General features: G+C 36.5%; 2 protein-coding genes across 5 annotated transcripts in view; both read left to right on the forward strand.

The window, feature by feature from the left end:
* The window catches only part of RB1 (RB transcriptional corepressor 1), a 119716-nt gene that overhangs the window by 24233 nt on the left and 71055 nt on the right, over nucleotides 1-24428 (forward strand). For 3 of the 4 annotated variants that reach the window (XM_027973562.3, XM_060394331.1, XM_060394328.1), the window contains 8 exons: nucleotides 1304-1419; nucleotides 3453-3572; nucleotides 11005-11043; nucleotides 12296-12363; nucleotides 14537-14647; nucleotides 17027-17169; nucleotides 20054-20131; nucleotides 23917-24026. In XM_027973562.3, coding sequence (XP_027829363.1) covers nucleotides 1304-1419; nucleotides 3453-3572; nucleotides 11005-11043; nucleotides 12296-12363; nucleotides 14537-14647; nucleotides 17027-17169; nucleotides 20054-20131; nucleotides 23917-24026 — 785 coding nt within the window. Of the gene's footprint in view, nucleotides 1-1303; nucleotides 1420-3452; nucleotides 3573-11004; nucleotides 11044-12295; nucleotides 12364-14536; nucleotides 14648-17026; nucleotides 17170-20053; nucleotides 20132-23916; nucleotides 24027-24428 lie in introns of those variants that run through there. The other variant, XM_060394329.1, reaches the window with a different exon arrangement.
* Nucleotides 3578-10739, forward strand: LOC114116599 (small ribosomal subunit protein eS6-like). The gene has a single exon (XM_042254702.2). It carries the CDS (start codon nucleotides 9852-9854, stop codon nucleotides 10683-10685), a length of 834 nt encoding a protein of 277 aa, XP_042110636.1. The 5' UTR covers nucleotides 3578-9851; the 3' UTR covers nucleotides 10686-10739.

The following is a 24428-nucleotide window of genomic DNA, read 5'->3' on the forward strand; positions in this document are numbered from 1 at the left end:
TGTGTTCAAAGTCTTGAATGTTTGACACAAAAATTCATGTTTTTAACTTAAATAGAAGTGTAACTCCCGGGGAAACAGGGAATTTTTTTGTTTGTTCTGTTTTCATCACTGTATCCTCAAAGTGACAAAACTGTGTTAGTTGCGTAATGATCATTTCTTTAAAAATTATTCAGTTCAGTTCAGTCACTCAGTTGTGTCTGACCCCATGAACCACAGCTCGCCAGGCCTCTCTGTCCATCACCAACTCCCGGAGTTTACCCAAACTCATGTCCGTTGAGTCGGTGATCTAAAATATTACATACGTCAAATTTTAGAAGATACTAAAAAAACAAATTGGAAGAGATAAAACTGTATGAAGATAAAGATATGATTTTTAAAATTAAGGAAAAGTTTAGAGTTGGATAGTGATAAGCTTTGTATTATCCCTAAAATTTGATAATCTAGAATAATTCTTTTTCCTAAAACTTTTAAATAATTGAGATTTCAAAACAATATAAAATTGCATCATATACTTTTCAGCCCCATTGTACTCTACAATTAAGAGTAAGCAAGTAGTTCCAACTGTTTGATAGAACATTAGATAATTTGCTATTTCTTTTGTTTTCAATTTAATATAATCCAGTTTTACCTATAAAACACGTAATTTAAATAAAGATACATTTTTAGGGGAAAAAGTATTCTAATGATAACGAAAAAATATTCTAATGATAATGATAGCTGTCATTCACTGAGTACAAATTAAATGCTAGGCATTGTGGTAAGGGCTTTATATAAAGTCTCATTTAATTCTTACAAAGTGAGGTAAGTATTATTATTTCCATTTTACAAGGAAGGCAGTTAGAGCACTGAGAGAGATAAATTTCATAAGGTTAAAAAATACTTGAATCAACAGATTGGTAAAAGAACAAGTGAATTAGAGCCAAAGGAGGATAATCAAGTGAGAAACTGGGCTTGTTTTAAAAACAATTTATGTTATGAAGTAAAATCTTTCACCTTGGCTTGGATGATGTTGTGTTATTGAGAACTGAAAATGTTTACCTCAGAGAACTGACTGGCTTCTAGATTGCTTATAGAAAGTTGTAGTTTAACTTTTTGACCTATCTGGTAATTTTTTTTGCTTTACAATATAAAATTTAGTTACTAATTTTGTAACTAGTTTGTACTAGCCTAGAATTAAATACTCTCATAAAGACTTAGGAACAAATTTATTTTGTTATGCTCAATAAGAAAATAGTTGCCTAGTATTTTGTGTGTAAATGATTGAACAAATTACTTGAAACTTTTTGTTTTGTTTTGTTTGCAGGAAGGTTATGTTCAAAAGAAAAAGGAACTGTGGGGAATCTGTATCTTTATTGCAGCAGTTGACTTAGATGAGATGCCATTCACTTTCACTGAGCTACAGAAAAATATTGAAACCAGGTAAAATTTCTTGCATTAATATAGGCCTCTGCCGTTAAAAAAAAAAAACAAACAAACTATTCCTGAACTATCATTTTAATAGACTTCAGGGAATTGGTGGGAAATGCCAAAATTAACTAAAACATGGAGAACTTGGGTCAACTAGTGAACTCTCCTACTCTACTGGGGCCCTTAATGTCTTTCTTTAAAATGTAGCAGTCTGTGTCTGGGAAAATTTTCATTGTATCTCTCACTGTGTTAACGTTCTTAATTGTAGCGGTTGATAAAGTGGACAAAATAGGCAGATTTATTAAATAGGCTTATTATATGTTAAAACCTTTGTAAAAGTAGTGTGAGCCCATCTTCAAGGAATTTAATTGATTTATTAAAGTTTAAGACTTTTAATATAATAGATATTGTAATTGTATATGTTTTGAGACTGTGTGTTCAGTTAAGTATCTATTATAATACTTGCCCCTGTAATTACTTAATGTCTGTATTGAGTTTATAAGCCTAATGAGAGTTTACTAATTGTTTCCAACAACTCAAGAGAAGCCTTCTGGTCATTTCTTCTAGTCATTTCTTTTGCAGTATATTTATAATATCTAACAGTAAATAATTTACCAAAAAGATAGTAGTATGTTTCTTCTTGGATAAAGCCATCTAGGGTTAAACATAATTGATGTTTTGTGTAAATGAGATAAAATTATTTCACATTTTAGTAATTTTCTTACCACCTCTAAATAAAATGTGGAAACAAAGACCTTGTATGTACATATTTAACTGATTAAATTAGAAGTTGTTTACCTCTCAGAGATTTCAAAGTTTAACTTTATTAAATCACTAAACCAAAATAGGTTTTATATAGCTGAAAACAATCTGAATATAGAGGTAAATTTTTACATCAGCAAATGTTTTAGTGACCTCAGAGGATTAGAAAGAGAATCAATATTTGGGTTAAGATAGGCTAGGTATGTTTTACAAGATATATGACTTGAAATAGATTGCTTATCCTTATTAAGTCTCGGGTTCCTTTCCTTTCCTGTGAAATAAAAATTATTAGTGTTAGTTGCTCAGTCATGTTCTACTCTTTGAAATCCCATGGACTGTAGCCTGCCAAGCTCCTCTGTCCATGGGATTTCCCAGGTAAGAACACTGGAGTGGATTGCCATTCCCTTCTCCAGGGAATCTTCCCAATCCAGGAATCAAACCCAGGTCTCCTGGATTGTAGGCAAATTCTTTACCATCTGAGCGCCCAGCTATTTCCTTTTTCCTTCCCCTAGAACCATTGGTGGGGTACAGAGAGAAGGTGTGTGCATCTGTGGTGAGGGAGAGCCATGGCTCCCTGAGAAGGGTGTTAGAGCCAAAGTGGGATGAGGAGGTCATCCCCCAAGGGTGTGGGGGGCTTCCTGACACGGGCTGCTTGGTGTGCAAGGGCAGACCAAGCGGGTGTGTGGAGAGCTGGTGTAGGGAGTCACAGCACATGTGAGGTAAGAGCTGTCTGGGATGAGCAGTCAGATGCCTATATGGAGGGGTGAGGGCAGTTCAGGGTGGGGAGTCAGTCCGAGCAGGAGAGGACGGTGCCGACTTGGAGGAGTTGGTAGCTTGGTCGTTACAGGGGGATTGATTAAATGAGTGAGTTAGAGATAGGTGGATCCCAGGTTTCTCACTGTCAAAGGAGAGTTATAATATGTAAAGGAAAACATTGGAACAAAACAGGTAGTTTTTGTGTTGGATAAATGGATGTGAACTTAGGATTTTTAAAACATATAGCTAGATATAGAACTAAATATTTGTATGTCTGTAATAACCCTTATTTTTTCTGTGTTCTTGGCTTAGGTGTATAGATACAGGGATATGGGTTGAAGACTAGTTGATTTCTTTTTTTCCCTTTAAATTCTAGTAAAATGCAAAAACTAATTCCTTCCAAAGGGTATAATAGTGATTTGGTACAGAGCTAACAGGCCTTTTGAATTGAAATGTCTATGCTTTGAAAATGAAAAAATGAATTTCTAAAACTGTAGATTCACTTTTTTCTATTCTTTCCTTTGCAGTGTCTATAAATTCTTTGATTTACTAAAAGAAATCGATACTAGCACCAAAGTTGATAATGCTATGTCAAGACTGTTGAAGAAGTATAATGTGTTGTGTGCACTCTACAGCAAATTAGAAAGGTAAAGTAAAAATTTTATTAGGATTGCACCCTGCTTTTTCATGTCACTGTTCATGTTAGATCCATCTGGGAACTATTACATACTTAGTAAAGTTATTATGTATTGTACCTTAGATTTGTTCCCTTAATAGTCTTGACTTTCTTATTTGTCCAGTCATATACATTCTGAATGTTTCTTCCAAAATTATTTGTTTTATTCATGTTTTACGTGTTTTACTGAACTTCGTTTCCACTTTAGCCTTCTCTGCCAGAAGACTTGTAGTTCTGAATGGAAGTGTCATCTAAATTTAAGATTCTTCCTAGTGGTGACCTTACTCCAGAGAGAATGAAGAGATGGAGCCAAAGCAAAAACAACACCCAGTTGTGGATGTGACTGGTGATGGAAGCAAGGTCTGATGCTGTAAAGAGCAATATTGCATAGGAACCTGGAATGTTAGCTCCATGAATCAGTGCAAATTGGAAGTGATCAAACACAAGATGGCAAGAGTGAACGTTGACATTTTAGGAATCAGGGAACTAAAATTGACTGGAATGGGTGAATTTAACTCAGATGACCATTATATCTACTCCTGTGGGCCAAGAATCCCTTAGAAGAAATGGAGTAGTCAACCAATGAGTCCGAAATGCAGTACTTGCACGCAATTTCAAAACTGACGCAATGATCTCTGTTCGTCTCCAAGGCAAACCATTCAATATTATGGTAATCCACATCTATGTCCTGACCAGTAATGCTGAAGAATCTGAAATTGAACGGTTCTATGGAGACCTACAAGACCTTCTAGAACTAACACCCAATAAAGATGTCCTTTTCATTATAGGGGACTGGAATGCAAAAGTAGGAAGTCAAGAAACACCTGGAGCAACAGGCAAATTTGGCCTTGGAATATGGAATGAAGCAGGGCAAAGACTAATAGAGTCCTGCCAAGAGAATGCACTGGTCATAGCAAACACCCTCTTCCAACAACACAAGAGAAGACTCTACACATGCATCACCAGATGGCCAACACTGAAATCAAATTGATGATATTCTCTGCAGCCAAAGATGGAGAAGCTCTATACAGTCAGCAAAAACAAGACCGGGAGCTGACTGTGACTCAGATCATGAACTCCTTACTGCCAAATGCAAACTTAAATTGAAGAAAGTAGGGAAAACCACTGGACCATTCAGGTATGACCTAAATCAAATCCCTTATGATTATACACTGGAAGTGAGAAATAGATTTAAGGGACTAGATCTGATAGAGTGTCTGATGCACTATGGACGGAGGTTCATGAAACTGTATAGGAGACAGGGAGCAAGACCATCCCCAAGAAAAAGAAATACAAAAAAGCAAAATGGCTGTCTGAGGAGGCCTTACAAATAGCTGTGAAAAGAAGAGAAGTGAAAAGCAAAGGAGAAAAGGAAAGATATAAGCATCTGAATGCAGAGTTCCAAAGAATAGCAAGGAGAGATAAGAAAGCCTTCCTCAGTGATGAATGCAAAGAAACAGTGGAAAACAATATAATGGGAAAGACTAGAGATCTCTTCAAGAAAATTAAAGATACCAAGGGAACATTTCATGCAAAGATGGGCTCAATAAAGGACAGAAATGGTATGGACCTAACAGAAGCAGAAGATATTAAGAAGAGATGGCAAGAATACACAGAAGAACTGTACAAAAAGATATTCACAACCCAGATAATCATGATGGTGTGATCACTCACCTAGAGCCAGACATTCTGGAATGTGAAGTCAAGTGGGCCTTAGGAAGCATCACTATGAACAAAGCTAGTGGAGGTGATAGAATTCTAGTTGAGCTATTTCAAATCCTAAGATGATGATGCTGTGAAAGAGCTTCACTCAATATGCCAGCAAATTTGGAAAGCTCAGCAGTGGCCACAGGACTGGAAATGGTCAGTTTTCGTTCCAATCCCAAAGAAAGGCAATGCCAAAGAATGCTCCAACTACCGCACAATTGTGCTCATCTCACACGCTCAAAATTCTCCAAGCCAGGCTTCAGCAATACGTGAACCGTGAACTTCCAGATGTTCAAGCTAGATTTAGAAAAGGCAGAGGAACCAGAGATCAAATTGCTAACATCTGCTGGATCACTGAAAAAGCAAGAGAGTTCCAGAAAAACATCTATTTCTGCTTTATCGACTATGCCAAAGCTTTTGACTATGTGGATCACAACAAACTGGAAAATTCTGAAAGAGATGGGAATACCAGACCGCCTGATCTGCCTCTTGAGAAATCTGTATGCAGGTCAGGAAGCAACAGTTAGAACTGGACATGGAACAACAGACTGGTTCCAAATTGGGAAAGGAGTACGTCAGGCTGTATATTGTCACCCTGCTTATTTAACTTACATGCAGAGTACATGATAAGAAACGCTGGGCTGGATGAAGCACAAGCTGGAATCAAGATTGCCGGGAGAAATCTCAATAACCTCAGATATGCAGATGACACCACCCCTATGGCAGAAAGCAAAGAAGAGCTAAAGAGCCTCTTGATGAAAGTGAAAGAGGAGAGTGAAAAAGTTGGCTTAAAGCTCAACATTCAGAAAACTAAGATCATGGCATCTGGTCCCATCACTTCATGGGAAATAGATGGGGAAACAGTGGAAACAGTGTCAGACTTTATTTTTTTGGGCTCCAAAATCACTGCACATGGTGACTGCAGCCATGAAATTAAAAGAAGCTTACTCCTTTGAAGGAAAGTTATGACCAACCTAGACAGCATATTCAAAACCAGAGACATTACTTTGCCATCAAAGGTCCATCTAGTCAAGGCCCTGGTTTTTCCAGTGGTCATGTATGGATGTGAGAGTTGGACTGTAATGAAAGTTGAGCGCCGAAGAATTGATGCTTTTGAACTGTGGTGTTGGAGAAGACTCTTGAGAGTCCCTGGAACTGCGAGGAGATCCAACCAGTCCATCCTAAAGGAGATCCGTCCTGGGTGTTCATTGGAAGGACTGATGTTGAAGCTGAAACTCCAGTACTTTGGCCACCTGATGTGAAGAGCTGACTCATTTGAAAAGACCCTGATGCTGGGAGAGATTGAAGGCGAGAGCAGAAAGGGATGACAGAGGATGAGATGATTGGGTGGCATCACCGACTCAATGGACATGAATTTGAGTAAACTCCATGAGTTGGTGATGGACAGGGAGGCCTGGCATGCTGCAGTCCATGGGGTCACAAAGAGTCGGACATGACTGAGCAACTGAATTGAACTGAACTGAGTGGTGACCTTACTGCCAAGTTATGACTTGTATATTAATGGTGATTTAGAGGAAGTAGCTTTTTGGTGGAATATTCTTTAAGAAACTTTAGGCTATCAGCTGTTTTAGTGCATATAAATTAAGAAACTACACAGGCATTAATGAAATGACTATTGGTAACCACTATGTGTTAGATGCTCGTAATATGAAATCATATGATAACTGTGATCATCAAGAAGTTTACAGTAAATAAGTAAATTATATATTTTAATAAAATTACATGCAGTAATTGTTTGATGTCCTATTGTAGAGGGTTGTTTGTAAGAAGCAGAAATTATGTAGTGGGTAACAATACTGTGTATTTTTAAGGTAATAAGAAGAATTATGGGGTGAAAAAACTGTAGAAGAAGGCAGTGTCTGAGTAGAGTTAAAGGATAATTAGAAACTCACCAAGCAAAATATGTGGAGACTGGGACTGAGCATCCTAGGCAGAGTGATCAGCATGTGTACAAAGCCAAAGCAGTACCATAAAGTACTTTGGATATCGCTAATGGCTAAAAGGTAGGAGGGGATGAGATTGATAGTGAGCTTGAACTTTGCCCAGAAGGCGATGGAGTCATTGATTTTAAGCTGGCAAGTGACTGAGTCTGATTTGGTCTGTAAAAGATCACTCAGGCCTTTGTTAAAGGGATTTGGAATTCTTATTGACTAGTTTATGAGATAATTTAATGTTTATTCGTCTTGAAGTGAATCAGGACTTTTTTTTTTCCCTATCTTATGTGTACCTTCTTCTGAAGAACTGTTGGGAAAATTAGCTGTGATACCAAAAGTGAAAGTCACTCAGTTGTGTCTGACTCATGGACACGTGGAGAAATAAACAGGCCTGCCAAAGCCTGTTTATTTCTGGGTTCACTATATGTATGTATATGGCAGTGTGATGTAGTGATTAGGATAAGTTTTAAAAAGCTAAACAGATCTAGATATGAATATTAGTTTTATCATTTACTGACTTTGTAAGCTAGAGAAAGATACCTAACATCTTTAAACCTCAATTTCAATTTGTAAGATAGAGCTAATAATGCTCTCCTTGCAGAGTAATTGTAACAATTAAGTAAGACAGTATTACTCGTTACTTCACCTCCTAGCACATACTAAATGCTTAATAAACAGTAGCTTTTAAAGCTATTACTAATTATATTAGTGCTGTTACATAGAAATGTAAAAATGCAAGCCGTATATTTTAAATAGTAGCTGCATGACAAGTATAAACAAGTGAAATTAATTTTAGTGTTTTATTTAACTCATATATCCCAAAACATCAAATTTTGACATGCATCATCCATCCATAACTTGTGTACAGGTGTTTATGGCTGTGTTATTTGTATTAGCCAAAAAACGGAAACACCCCAAATATCCATCAGCTGACAAAAGGGTAAACAAAATGTGAACTATCAATACGGTTAGAGGGCTTCCGTGACGGCTCAGATGGTAAAGAATCTGCCTACAACGTAGGAGACCTGGGTTCGATCCTTGGGCTGGGAAGATCTCTTGGAGAAGGAAATGGCAATTCACTCCAGTACTCTTGCCTGGAGGAGCCTGGTAGGCTACAGTCCTTGGCGTTGCAAAGAGTCAGACACAACTGAGCAACTGACACACACATCCATATGGTAGAATACTCTTCAGCCATAAAAGGGAATAAAGTACTGATATATACTACAGTGTGGATGAACCTTGAAAACATTAAGCTAAGTGAAAGATACCGGATACAAAAGGCACATACTTTTATTATATGATATGTCCAGGACAGGCATATCTATGACATGGAAGGCACTATTTCAGTGAAGTCTTCTCTCCCAGTATGTTAACCTCTGATTTGCTCCTCAGTGTAGCCTTGGACAGGTGCACAGTCACTGAGCTGACAGCGGTTTTTTTCTCTTTAACCATCTTTCCCCCTGTTGTTAAGCTAACTGCCCCTGTTAATATCACACTTAATTGTTACCTGTCATTTATTGCTGATTACTTTCTTGTTTTTGACAACGCTCTGAATCACAAAGTGCTTCACAGTTTAATCCAATTAAATTTGGCTCCCTTTGCAGGAGTAGTCTTTGATGTCAGGAGAGTTATTCCTAGCTGTTTCTTTCCCTGGTTCTCCTCTTAGTGATCTAGGATTTAGCTTTTTGCTCTCATAAGATCTGTTGGTTTTCTCTTTTATTGGCTTTTACCAAAATCTGCATTGCCTTCAACCGTGCTGTTATTCTTGAACACCCCCACACCATTCTGGGTGAAGTTAATTCCCCTAGGGAGAGCTCAGGGCTCTGTGTTCTTGAGACCTGCTTCTCCCCAGCCTGCCACTTCTGTGCCGCTGGTTGGGAGAACAAGCTGACAGTGGTCTCGTCTCTTGCAGCGACACCTCTGCTTTAAAAGCAGGGCACTGAGGAGAGACAGTAGCCCTAGTCTTCCCAGGTCACCTCTCTTGGCTGGAACCTCTGTCCTGTGAGCCAGCCGAGACAAGACAAATCAGTATTTTGATGTGTTGTGTGCCTGGCATAAAACTTTACCCTATGAGTGGGTGTGAAGTGAAGGACAGGAGCCCCATGCTGCTCAGCTTCTCTTGCCTGGGCTAGACCTTCTGCAACATAGACCTGTGGGAGATGAGAAGCACTGATAGCCTGCTCTCCCCAGAGAGAGCTCCAGGTTGAGAGCTGGAGAGAGAGGAGTCCTGTTTCTTGGTTTCACCTGTCAGGCATAGAGCTTCCTTATGCTGAACTGGAGAGGAGGAAGAAATGAGTTTTACATTGAATTCCTCAGACTCATTGTTCTCATCAAGATTTGTTAGATTTTCTTGAAGATATGTTCCCTTTTTTGTTGTATGCCCTTAGAAAAATTTCCAGAGACTTTAAATGGTTTTTCAGAAATAGTTTTTTTTTTTACCAATTATAGTTATTATTTTAGGGAACAGGTCTGTAAAGATCCTTACTCTACCCACCATTCCGGAAGTCACTGCCCTAAATAAGTAGGTTTCCATTAAGTAGTACTTTTCAGTTGTGGTATTTCAGCAAGACTTTATTAAATAAGCTTTTATGAGCTGGTGTGAGATTGTAACCAGATCAAGATTCAGTTACACTCTTTTTCGTGGCGCCTCGGAGGCTGTCGGCCGCTTCAGAATGAAGCTGAACATCTCTTTCCCGGCCACTGGCTGCCAGAAGCTCATTGAAGTGGACGATGAACGAAAACTTCGTACCTTCTACGAGAAGCGTATGGCCACAGAAGTTGCTGCTGACGCCTTGGGTGAAGAATGGAAGGGTTATGTGGTCCGAATCAGTGGCGGGAACGACAAGCAGGGTTTCCCCATGAAGCAGGGTGTCTTGACCCATGGCCGAGTTCGCCTGCTTCTGAGTAAAGGGCATTCCTGTTACAGACCAAGGAGGACTGGAGAGAGAAAGCGCAAATCTGTGCGGGGTTGCATTGTGGATGCCAATCTGAGTGTTCTCAATTTGGTCATCGTGAAAAAAGGGGAGAAGGATATTCCCGGACTCACTGATACTACAGTGCCTCGTCGCCTGGGTCCCAAAAAAGCTAGCAGAATCCGCAAACTTTTCAATCTCTCTAAAGAAGATGATGTCCGCCAATATGTTGTGCGAAAGCCCCTAAACAAAGACGGTAAGAAACCTAGGACTAAAGCACCCAAGATTCAGCGTCTCGTGACTCCCCGAGTTCTGCAACACAAACGCCGGCGTATTGCTCTGAAGAAACAGCGTACTAAGAAAAATAAAGAAGAGGCTGCAGAGTATGCTAAACTTTTGGCCAAGAGAATGAAGGAGGCCAAAGAAAAACGGCAGGAGCAGATCGCCAAGAGACGGAGGCTGTCCTCCCTGAGAGCTTCTACTTCCAAGTCTGAGTCCAGTCAAAAATGAGGTGTTCTGAGAGTGACAAATAAAACAGACCAGACACCAAAAAAAAAAAAAAAAGATTCAGTTACAGAATGTATTCCAAGTTGCAGATGCACACATGGAGTCGAGTTGTTTTGTAACTAGATATTATAGGGATGTATGGAATGTCATAAATTGGAAACATCTACTTTAACTTTGTTTTGTAATGCTGTACTTAAAACACGTATCCTTCTTAAAATAGGATGAATAAAGCATTATAAAATTGAATTCTAAATTATGAAAAAATGTTAAAAGTAACTTTTAAAAAAGCCATGATGTTAACATAATTATTTCTTCCTTTCAGGACATGTGAGCTTATATATTTGACACAACCCAGCAGTTCGTAAGTACCTCAGAGCATGTTATTTTTCACTTTTTGGGTTTTTTAATATATGAAACAATCCCAAACACATTGATAATTTCAGGGTTGATTTGATTGCTTATTTCACACTACTTCGTAAATTAAGGTCATAGATTTAAGCCCTGTGCAGATTATTTATCTTTTCACAAAGAAAGTGGTATGAGATACTTGCCTTTTACTGTAAGGGAGAACTAGTTGGAAACTAAAGGGAGAAGTTGATTCAGAGCAGTTTTTTTTACCAACTCTGAGAAAAATGCTAATTCATTGACAGAATCTTTATTGAGGGTGTATTACAGACATTTTATTAACTAAGACTTAAAGCATAATTTTTGTGTAAGAATAAACATGAATGTCTGTATTTAAATTTCCAAATAGTCTTTTTAAATATATGATACATATTCCAGCAGTATACCATTGTAAGAGCTCTACAGTTTTGTTTTGTTTTTTTTTTTTTTCAGAAGAAACTGAAAAAAACATAATGAGTAATACATGAGATTTTCTGCCCCACAGAAATAATGATACTGAAGACAATTGATACAAAGAGAAATTGTATATTTATTAATTAACTCTATTAATCTAATTCCACTTGTTAACTCCAACAAGTGAACGATTTAAAGTTTATGAGGAAAGAAAGAAACTGAAGTCGCTCAGTCGTGTCTGACTCTTTGCGACCCCACGGACTATAGCCTACGAGGCTCCTCTGTCCATGGGATTTTCCAGGCAAGAGTAGTGGAGTGGATTGCCATTTCCTTCTCCAGGGGATCTTCCCGACCCAGCGATTGAACCTGGGTCTCCCACATTGTAGACAGACACTTAACCGTCTGAGCCACCAGGGAAGTCCTAAAGTTTATGAGGGCATGGTGTTAAACTGATAAACTAGAGTCACCCAAACCTGTGTATTTTCTGCTCACATAAAATTGATTTTAATTAGAAAACAGCAGAAAAGAATTAATTGGAAACCAAGTATGTCATATTATTACCACTTCCTGGGCGTATTTTTAGATTGCAATGGAAGGTATTCAGTATTTTCTTTAGAAAAGGTATACTACTCCGTGGGAAAATATAAATAACTTGGAAAAAACACAAACTAAATTGAGACAAAACTGAATTCATGTGTAAATTGTGCATTTAAAATGGACTGTATTCTGTTATGCCGTCAACTGTAGTCTGTAATTGTAAAACATGGGGAAAAAGGTATATTTGGAAAACTAATTTTTTTTTTTCTGTTTACTAGGATATCCACTGAAATAAATTCCATGTTGGTGCTAAAAGTTTCTTGGATCACATTTTTATTAGCTAAAGGTAAAGTCATTGTTACATGCTAATGTTTCAAATGTAATAATTGATCCTTCTTTTGAGTAAGCTCAAAATTTTAATTCAGTTCAATGTTGCTCCTCCTTACCTCCAGTTCTTGTCATTTTTTAACTGTTAGCAAATTCATAATTCTGGTACTGGAAGCAACCTTGAAAATGTCTCATTTCGCTTCTTTTTCTAATATTTTTTCATTCTTTCCTACTTTTTTATTTTTAAGAGTAATGTTACTGTTTTTATAAAAATGATGTGTACTCGTGATAATTCAATAATACAGTGAAATGCAAAGAAAAATTACCCAGAACCCACCTAAAATAATGATCAAAATTATGTGTATGCACAAAATTCATCTGAAATGACATGCTGATTAAAATAGATGGGTGGATGAGTGCATTCACAAGGAGATATAATTTTCTAAAAATAAGATCATAGTATTGTGCTATTTAAAATGTAAAAATTAATTGTACTCATTTTATAGAAGAAAATAAACAGAAAAGGAAGGAATTGCTTAAATTTATCTGAATGTCTTATCACTTAAGCAATATTTTCTAAAATATTTCTCAAGCATTATGAAAACATTTAAGAGGTTGGAATCTCTTTTATATAACTTTGTGTTATAAGTTAAAGCGATATATATTAGCCTGCCCTGAAGAAAAAGAATCCTCTCCATGTCACCTTCCTGTTTCCTCCTTTCTGCTTTGCTTATTTTTTATCATCATTGCATTATCCAAGGTTATATTCTGTTCTGTAATTATAGTTATCACATTAATTTTATCTCATTTATGTGTTTAAATGAATTATTAGCTTTTTGTCACTCCTATATCATAGCTTCTCCATTTCTGAGTTCTTTATTTTGATCTATCCTTAGCTGTCTAGATTTTACCATTTTTGAGTTTTTCAAAAAAGCTTTTTGGTGCCCTGTTTTCTATGTTTGGCCTGTTTATGAATCATGTCCTGAAGATTCTGCTCTTGATGTCAGAGAAATCTTAGCATGCTACATCTTAAGATATTATTCTGTTAAATTTTGAGAACACCCACTGTCTTACCTTAGATTGGTTTTGTCCTCCCTATTTATTGTCTTCTGTAATGTTATTTTAACCTTTGGTCTTTTTCTTATGTACTAACTATTTTCATTTCAAACTTGACTTGTATGTTTGTAATTGTTGCTTGGTCTTGAGTTTTTCCTTACCTCATCTAGCTCCTTGTTTTATGTAATTCGTGTTCTTTTGTGTTCTCAGTGCAAGGACTCAGGACATTTTCTTCTTTCTTTCTATCTTCAAGATGGGGTTCTCTACCTAGTTTTCCCCCTTCTTATATCGTGATTCTATTTTTTAATTTTCTTTTTTCTTTTCTCTAATATGTTTGCATAACTACTGTGCTTCCCACTCTCTTTCCATCCACCTTGTTGCTAGGACTTTATTTGGGCCTCTCTGACCTGATGTTCTGTTGTCTTTGATGTAGTGTGAATGCATTTCCCTTCACTCACTTTGCACTTTATCTGTGACTTGTTGTGTTCTCCAAAGAGCTATTGTATGAAAGCAGTCTCTTTTTAAAAAATTATACTTACTTTTAAAGGATGAGGGAGAAAGTCAGGACCTCATCTGGAATGATATGAGTCATTGTTCTTAGGTTTTTGTTAGAATGACCTGTAAAACAGGCACTTGTCCTGTTTGCATAAAAGGAGTGTGTTAGGATTCAGATTGTTCCCTAATTCAGCATATTATACTGGAGTCTTTGTGTTTGTCAGAGTTGGTGTAGCTGTTTACTTCCTCCATTTTCCCCTCTCTCATCAGTGATACCTATTCCTTCTAAGTAAAAAGAGGGGAAAGATAAGGATGCTCTGAGTATTTTTATTGGAACTTAACCAGTACCTATTTTTCTTTTCATTTTGTTAGGTATTGGAAGAGAGATTTTTTGATCTGACCTCACTCTACTATTTTTAACTAGAGGTTCTTGATATTCTTTACCTCTATGGCATTTCTTAACAACTTCTAAGTGTATTATAAACAAATTTTTGCACCATACCTAGGGATATAGAAAATGATTTTTAACATGCTCGTAGTGATTGTTGAATCATGAGTATATGGATACACCCATGTCCACAATTTTTCCTGACTTAATATCTCAATCTCTACCTTAAAATGTGGACCATTTTTGTTTTCAGGACAAGTATTACAAATGGAAGATGATCTGGTGATCTCATTTCAATTAATGCTGTGTGTCCTTGACTATTTTATCAAACTCTCACCTCCTGCATTGCTCAAAGAACCATATAGTGAGTATTTTAATTTATACCCCTCCTACTTCATCATTCAAAGTTGTTTATTGACTGCTCCTAGATCCAAAACATAGTTCTAGAGCCAAAGGAATAATAAAAAAGAAGTCAGACATAGCCTCTCCTCTTAAATAGCATAAGATATGGAAGAAGAGATCAGACAAGTAAGCAGGCTTTTAGAGTATATGGTTGAAAGTGGTCTGGGCCAAAATACAGCTAATACTATGGGAGTTTAGGACATGAGAGAGTCTTCCCAGCTGAGAAAGACCAAGGAAGGCCATTTGAAGTGGTAGCATTTGAGTTGAGTGTTGTAGTGGTAGTTGGGGTTTGAGGGTTGTGGTAAGTTCGGGGAAGGCATGCCCAGTAAAGAGAAAATCAATAGGCAAGGAACAGATATGAACTAAACTGTATAGGAAAGGGTGGCCCATCCTACAGGAACAGATTAACTACATTTTTTTATTGGATGCCATAATGATTATGTGACTGATTTTTGTTTTCTGGCATGTGAACTGTAATTGATCCACTTCAGAGGGTAATGAGATGGAAAGTGTAGTTAAATAATAACTATTACTGAAATAATTAGATAGCATTAAGCAAAGATAAGTATACTCCTCTTAGAATGAAATTGCTTCTTTTGATGGCATATAGAGTGGGATTTAAAAAAACACTTGTTATACTATAGAAAGATGTAAACTTAACTTAGGCTTAACTGATTCCTTGCTCCTAAAATGATAAAATATTAATAATACTAAAAATAATAGAGGACAGATCAAAACATGTAAGTCCCAAAGTATTGTCGAAGTGATTGAAAAGCTGAAGCCTAATTAATCTACATGAGCAATAACTTCATAGAAAAATGAGGTCTGGAGCAGAATTTTGAAAATGTGTTGAACATGATTTGACAGAAAAGGCAGGTCATTTAGCAGAAACCACTTGCAAAATGAAAAAAATACAAAACAATATATTCAAAAACTTCCCGAATCTTTAAAAATTTCCTTTATATGCCTTTTCCTCACTTTTAAACTATGTTATAACTGTAATAAGTTGATGAAGAATGTAATTTTAGGTTGACAGCTTTTGTGCTTTTGGATAATTTGGATATTCAGTTAATTCTCCAAGTGCCATGTTAAAGGAGAGACCAGGGTAAAGTATCAAACTGACGTCTATGGTAAACTTTTAATTAGCTTTTTATTAAGAAGAATTTCCGTGAACATAATTAAATCATATAATAAGCCCCCATGTGTTTATCATCTGCCCTCAGTGTATAACTTTTGATCAACTCATAGTCCTATCTACTGCCTAGTTCTACCGGCAATATTATTTTGAAGCACATTTTTGCATACCATTTCATCCTTATAAATATCAATATATATCCCTGAAAGATAAAGTTTTTTTGAAAAGCATAATGACAATACCATTCTCGTATCTAAAAACCAGTTAATATAGTGATTCCTTAATTCCACCAGATATCTAGTAGGTGCCCATGTTTTCAATTGTTTTATAAAAGTAATTAAAAATGTTTATAGGTTGACTAAATCAGAATCTAAATAACATCTATACTTTGTGATTGATTGATACGACTTTAAGACTTAAAATATTCCTCCTCCATCTATCTTTCTCTTTTTTTTTCTTGTAATTTATTTATTAAATAATCAGGTGGCCTTTTCTGTTGACTTTTCCATGGTTTAATTTTTACTGATTGCATCCTATGGTATAGTCTAACATGTTCCTCTGTCCTCTCAGTTTCTTTTTGGGCCTAGAGGCAGTTAATATTTTTTATACTTAGTCATCTATAATCTCTTTAATAGCTCAATCCACATTCAGTTTGAATTGAAAATGCTCAAATTAATCCAGGGGATTTTTTTTCTGAAATCACAATTTAGTGTCACATTATTATATTTGTATGCTTATGTTTTTTAATCATCATAATTTATATGGCATTTGCTAAAATTTTTAAAACTTATTTTTATACTTTACCTTGAAAGTGAATCCATAAATAATGCTTAACATTCTTAAGATTCTTTAAAGATAGGAAACATTTTTCCCCCCTTACCAACTGAGTAGAATACACTTAAAAGTAGTTTATAAGTTGGCTATTTCCCTTGCCTTTTTCATATTTGTCTATGGAGTTTTAGGTTTCTTTTTGGACCAGCTGGGGGCAGAAGAGAATAGGGATGGCAAAAACTATTACCAGTATATAATTTATAATAGATATTCAGTAAATAGATGAAGCTGTTAGCTTTTTCATGAAGCCTAATAAGTAAAAGTAGCAGAATGTTACCAAGATTATTTCCAACCTTCCAAGTTATAATTAGAATACTTCATTATTTTATACAGTGGAATGTGCAATTGTTCTTATCTAATTTACCATTTTTACAGAAACAGCTGTAATACCTATTAATGGTTCACCTCGAACACCAAGGCGAGGTCAGAACAGGAGTGCACGGATAGCAAAACAACTAGAAAATGATACAAGAATTATTGAAGTTCTCTGTAAAGAACATGAATGTAATATAGATGAGGTAATTTAACTTCATGATTTCTTTAAAATAGTTACAGTAGATTTAGATGTAAGTTCTTCCTAACAATATATGATTCTTTCATGATGAGCTTGCTTTTTTGTAATTAGTGCCAACTCTTTTGTAGTAGCAAAATATTTAGAAAAAGTTTAATTTTCATATTCAGTTACTTTGATTTTAAAGAGAATAGCTCCCTTATTCTGGAATCACTGAAATGTACATGATTTAGGCAGTAGTTTTCAAATATATTTGTTCCTTCATTCTTCTGTGGTTATTGATACTCCTAATGTTTTAGAGTAAGCTACTAAGAAAACCCTATTGTTTTGATTTTAGTGATAAGTGATACCAAGATTAAATTTCTGTTTGTTGTTAAGTCGCTAAGTTGTATCCAACTCTTTGCAACCCTGTGGACTGTAGCCCACTAGGCTCCTCTGTCCATGGGATTCTCCAGGCAAGAATATGGAGTGGGTTGCCATTCCCCTCTTCAGGGATCTTCCCAACTTAGGGATCAAACCTGCGTCTCCTGCACTGGCAGGCAGATTCTTTATTGCTAGCCACCAGGGAAGCCCAAATTTCTGTTCAGTCTTGATTAATTACTCTGTTTCTGAGTATCACACCAGATGTTAATGACTGGTAGAGGATACATTGAACACCCAGGAATTGCTTATCTTGTTAATAAAATCTGGAATGTTAGAACTGGAAGGAATCTTGGAATTAATGTACTTGGCCTCCTGTTACTAATGAGCAGACAAGCTTCTAGAGACTGATAGCTGATACTAACAAAGTGTGTGCTTCAGAACATCTGCTACCAGTGCTGCTTTCACTGTGCCACGCTCTTTCTCTCATAGATTGTTATATTGTCCACAATTCACTGTATGAAATGTCGCATCTTTGAAATTTCTCTGTCAACTCTGGGAAAGAATGGGGGTATGATATCAAAATCTAGTTTAAGAAGTATTAGAGTGATTTATCAAGTCTGAATTTTGGCACTATGAGTTTTGTTAATTTCATCAAATATATAGATACAGACATGTAGACATATCAACTTTACACAAAATAATATACTCTTTTACTTTTCTAGAATAACATATTATCTTCACTAATAAGGTGACAAATGTAGTTGAAATTTTTTCTTTTTAACTCCAGTCTGCTGCTTAGTCCTTCAAGATAAAGAATATAAATAAAGGCAGCTTTCTAATTCCTGGTGGTTAAACCTCTGGATTTCAGAACTCCTTATATAATTGCTTGCCAAAAATTAGGAATAAATCATGTTTTCCTTTTAAATAATTCTTTCATAATTTATGATGTAACAGTGACTTATAAAGTGTAGGTGATCAATAGCTTTGGTAATTTATATCAATTAATTTGATACTTTATATATTAAAATATGTAATATTATTTGTGGATAGCATTTATGATTATATAACTGTTGGTTAGTTATATTTATGGTCATATCATTATTGGTCAGTCATACTAATTGGTTAAATAGAACTACCCATATTATAATTATTCCAGTTAAGTGGGAATTAATTGGAAAACAATACTAAGTATTGTAGAAGCTTAATTCTTATAGCTTATTTGTGAAGTAGAAAATAGGAACTGATTAATAGGCATATATTAAATTATTTCTACCTTAACAAATGCAGACTCCAAAGTTGGTAAAGGAAGTTATATAAAGAAAAGTAAGTTGCTTACAATTCTATGACAGTTTGTCAGTATAGAATAGTCAGAGAGATAATTCCAGGTTTTCCAAATATGGTCTCTATTATCCATGTTAAATATAGCGGGGGAGGTTTGTATGAAACTGCGTAAGTCCCAAACAAAACATTTTCATTCAGTTTTGAAGAGAATCGTTAGCTATGCTGCTACTGCTAAGTCGCTTCAGTCGTGTCCGACTCTGTGCGACTCCAGAGACGGCAGCCCACCAGGCTCCCCCGTCCCTGGGATTCTCCAGGCAAGAACACTGGAGTGGGTTGCCATTTCCTTCTCCAATGCATGAAAGTGAAGAGTGAAAGTGAAGTCGCTCAGTCGTGTCCGACTCTTAGCGACCCCATGGACTGCAGCCTACCAGGCTCCTCCATCCATGGGATCTTCCAGGCAAGAGTTACTGGAGTGGGGTGCCATTGCCTTCTCCAATATTTACTTAGCACACTGTAATTTAAAAGGTAGAGAAATGCAGTGTTTTGTTTCTTTGTGAGAAACTTCTTTAGAGAAGTGTAGACAGTGACTGCTTTCTTCCCATGGCATAGCTGACAACAGGGTCTGAGCATCTCTTTTATGCTTTGTAAATTGTCATCCTAAGTTTGGATCAGGTATATGTATGTGAAATTATTTTCTTATAAAAGCAGGTCCTTTTCCTAAATTTGTGCTAAAATAATTGACTCAGTATACATTAAGCTTTATGATATGTGTATGAAATGGCCCAAAAATACTCTCTGGGGAGAAATCAGAGGCAGTGTAGCGAAGTTAAAGAGCCTTGGCTTTGATGCTAGGTAGATTGGGTTTCAATTCCGGCTCTGTCGCTTCCTAGCTATGTAACTTTGCTCAGGTTGCTTAATTTTTTTGAGCCTCTGATCTTTTCACCACTTGTTAAATATGGGATTTTGAAGTTGGTTTCAATGGATTTTCTTCTTATAAATCTCATTTCATTAACAACTGGCCCCTATACCTCCATTTTAGGACCTGAAATCTACCTCACATAAATTAAAAGTGAATAATTGTATTAATCATAAATAAACATCACACCTTGTTGAATGTAACTTATTGATCAAAATGTCAGTTCACTCATTCTAGTATTAATAGCGGCAGTCAAAAAACCAGTCAAAAGCAGTTAAAAAATCAGTTTTTTAAAATTTCAATGGTCATGTTGTAACTTTATCTTTTTCAGGTGAAAAATGTTTATTTCAAAAATTTTATACCTTTTATGAATTCTCTTGGAATTGTAGCTTCTAATGGACTTCCAGAGGTAATCTGAACGAAAATGTAATAAAAAGTTAATATGTTTCGGGATTTTGGGGAGGGAAGAAGAGTTGTCTAAATTCCATATTACTTTACTATATATTAAATATTTTTCACTCAAGGAAAGAATCTAAGTCGAATTGTGGTGAATCAATTTTACATAGTAACAGAAAAGCCCTTTGTGATATATGCTCAAATGTATATGTAAACAACATTTTAACATTTGCACTAGACATTGATTTGTGCTGAAAGTTTTCGAAAATCAAAATGCAGGCTTTTGAACTTCTAAATGCCTTAAATATTTAAATTTCTGCAATCTAATTTGTTCTGATTTTCTTTATTATGCTTCTTTAAGCATAGAAGCCTTGATTAATGCCATCAACATTATCGGCATTACTGAATTTTGAAACATCCTTTTGAGTATTTTTTTTTCTTGGCTGTACCCTGCAGCTTGCAGGATCTTAGTTCCCCAGCTAGGGATCAGATCTGGGCTCCAGTGGTGAAAGTACCAAGTCTTAACTACTGGACTGCCAGGGAATTTCCTCTTTCGGGTACTTAATTGGAAACAGCTTTGGTTGAAATGACTGTGATTATATTGTAGACATGTTGTAACTTAGTGATATGCCATCCATCTATTTCTTTTCACATTTTGCCTCAAATGTCTTGCTGTTCAGTGAGAACAGAACAGCTGAGAACTTTTTGTGGTAACTTGTGGGGAAAAGGATGCCTAAATGATGAAGAGCAAGTTCTCAATGGTGAAGCAGTGTTTTAGACACACCTAGCATCAGTCACCTGCAGATAGGTTTCTCAAGAGGCAGGTCAGGTGGTCTGGTATTCCCATCTCTTTCAGAATTTTCCACAGTTTCTTGTGATCCACACAGTCAAAGGCTTTGGAATAGTCAATAAAGCAGAAATAGATGTTTTCTGGAACTCTCTTGCTTTTTCGATGATCCAGCGGATGTTGGCAGTTTAATCTCTGCTTCCTCTGCCTTTTCGAAAACCAGCTTAAACATCAGGAAGTTCATAGTTCATGTATTGCTGAAGCCTGGCTTGGAGAATTTTGAGCATTACTTTACTAGCATGTGAGATGAGTGCAGTTGTGCGGTAGTTTGAGCATTCTTTGGCATTGCCTTTCTTTGGGATTGGAATGAAAACTGACCTTTTCCAGTCCATGGCCACTGCTGAGTTTTCCAGATTTGCTGAGTGCATCATGAGAAACGCTGGGCTGGAAGAAGCACAAGCTGGAGTCAAGATTGAAGTGAAGTGAAGTGAATTCACTCAGTCATGTCCGACTCTTTGCGACCCCATGGACTGTAGCCTAACAGGCTCCTCTGTCCATGGGATTTTCCAGGCAATAGTACTGGAGTGGATTGCCATTTCCTTCTCCAGGGGATCATCCTGACCCAGGGATCGAACCTAGTCTCCCACATTGTAGACAGACGCTTTACCGTCTGAGCCAGCAGGGAAGTCCAGATTACCAGGAGAAATATCAGTAACCTCAGATATGCAGATAACACCACCCTTATGGCAGAGAGTGAAGAGGAACTAAAAAGCCTCTTGATAAAAGTGAAAGAGGAGAGTGAAAAAGTTGGCTTAAAGCTCAACATTTAGAAAACTAAGATCATGGCATCTGGTCCCATCACTTCATGGGAAATAGATGGGGAAACAGTGGAAACAGTGTCAGACTTTATATTTTTGGGCTCCAAAATCACTGTAGATGGTGACTACAGCCATGAAATTAAAAGAAGCTTACTCCTTGGAAGAAAAGTTATGATTAACCTAGGTAGCATATTAAAAAGCAGAGACATTACTTTGCCAACAGAGGTCTATCTAGTCAAGGCTGTGGTTTTTCCAGTAGTCATGTATGGATGTGAGAGTTGGACTGTGAAGAAGGCTGAGTGCCGAAGAATTGATGCTTTTGAACTGTGGTGTTGGAGAAGACTCTTGAGAGTCCCTTGGACTGCAAGGAGATCCAACCAGTCCATTCTGAAGGAGATCAGCCCTGGGATTTCTTTGGAAGGAATGATGCCAAAGCTGAAACTCCAATACTTTGGCCATGTCATGCAAAGAGTTGACTCATTGGAAAAGACTCTGATGCTGGGAGGGATTGGGGGCAGGAGGAGAAGGGGACAACAGAGGATGTAGATGGCTGGATGGCATCACTGACTGGATGGACATGAGTTTGAGTGAACTCTGGGAGTTGGTGATGGACTGGGAGGCCTGGCGTGCTGCGATTCATGGGGTCCAAAGAGTCGGACACGACTGAGTGACTGAACTGAACTGACTGAGCATCAGTCACCAAGACCAAAAGACATGAAATCAGAGAGCTAGATTGCTGATTCTGTGACCTGAGTTGGTAGCTAGTCCTTGAATTAACTAACTTATTTATTCATCAGTTACTCAGTGAGTGCTTAACATGTGCCAGGCATCGTGCTACATGTCGTCATTGTAGAGATTTAACTCACAGTCATTGTCCTTATGATGCTAGTGGAAGAGAGAGACATACGTAGAACATTACTAATAGGAGTCTACAAGAGTTTAATAGATGTGTACACAGGGTGTGGTGACGTCTCAGAGGAGGGGTACCTAATTCAAATCGGGCCAGGTAGATTTTGCACAAAATTCTTTGGAGATGATATGATTTCTGAGTGGAGTAAGATTTATGAGAAGTAGCATTTCCAGGAGTTGGAAATTATAGATTCAAGGGCGCAGTGATAGGTGATAGTATCGTCTGTTCAGTGAACTCCAACTAACTCCTTAAAGTTGGGATACAGAGCAGGGACTGGTAAGACATGGCACTAAGGAAGCCAGAAGGGGCCGGATGGTGTATTACTGCGTCCTGTTACCAACTTACATATCAAAAAATACGGTATTGACAACTCTAAAGAATCTTAGGCATTTGTAATTTTTTTCCCTTTGAAAGGATTACAAGGTTAGAAAATTCAAGATAAACTTTACATTATGTAGCACTAACGGCTACTAGTCAATAACCTGTTGATATTGAGTGCCTCACTGAGACAGGGCAGGAACATTGATTAAACAAATAGGAATGCCTGCATTGCCTAAAAAACTTATGCGGGCAAGCACAAAGTTTACATTTAAATGAATTTCTTCCTACTACTCCTTTTAGAATGCAGTTTTAGCACTCTCAGAAAGTCACAGGAGAAGGCATGTTAAATAATTTTCTACGAGGCATTAGTTTTTATATTATGATTGGAAAATTATGAACCCAGGACTGATAAAAGAATTATTGATTCTAGCATTTGGAAAAGTGTCTGAGATTGGAAATAAATTGTGCAAGTATGTTAATTAGGCTAATTAATTGAGATTATATGCCCAAGATATATTACTAAAGAAAGCATGAGTAAACCAAAGGATTTAGAAAAGATAGGTAAGATTTGTTAGTGTTTGAAAAATTATTTTATATTGGTAAGTGGAGTAGAAGATTAAAAGTGAAAGATGTATAGAATGGAGGATCTTGGCAATTAAGTGGTTATATATCTATTTTTATCTACATTTCCATCTCAGGATTGTTTTGTAGTGTTGGTGATTCTTGTCTGGATAAAGTATGGGATATATCCATAAAACAAGATTTAAAATTAGAATTGAAAAAAGTGTGCTAGTTTTGCACTAAAATACTTCACTTTTAGATATATGCCTTTGTTTATATTGCATGTGAAGTCTATGTAATGTAGAACCAGGTGATATTCTAGGTACAAAAATTGTTTAAATATGTATACTGAGATACAATGGCATGAAAAGGATAATCATCAATATTTTTTGTTTTTTAAGGTGGAAAATCTCTCTAAACAATATGAAGAAATTTACCTTAAAAACAAAGATCTAGATGCAAGATTATTTCTGGATCATGATAAAACTCTTCAGGCTGATCCTACAGACAGGTATTACACATGATATATTATTATTTGTTGATATGCTGGTTCATTTTCTAAAAACTTAATAATACCAAAGTATATTCTCTTGAATTGTTGTATAGAATCCTAAAATAGGAATGGTTAAGATAACTGCAGACAAACCTGTGAGATATTATGGGTTCCATTCTACATCATTGCAATAAAGCAAATACCATAATAAAGCAAGTCACACAAATATTTTTAGTTTCCCAGTGCATGGAAGAGTTACACTTACATTGTACTATAGTCTGTTAAATGTGCAATAGATTTATATCCAAAAAATGATGTACATACCTTAATTTAAGAATACCGTATTGCTAAAAATGGTAACTGTCATCTGACAATGCAGGATTACAGCCTTCAATGTTTTAAAAAACCAATTCTGCGAAT

The sequence above is a fragment of the Ovis aries genome, chromosome 10 (genome assembly GCF_016772045.2).
Source record: "Ovis aries strain OAR_USU_Benz2616 breed Rambouillet chromosome 10, ARS-UI_Ramb_v3.0, whole genome shotgun sequence".
Classification (NCBI taxonomy): domain Eukaryota; kingdom Metazoa; phylum Chordata; class Mammalia; order Artiodactyla; family Bovidae; genus Ovis; species Ovis aries.

Excerpts from the sequence above, each read along its gene's own strand:
- LOC114116599 (XM_042254702.2), top strand. The coding sequence starts at position 9,852 with ATGAGCTGGTGTGAGATTGTAACCAGATCAAGATTCAGTTACACTCTT.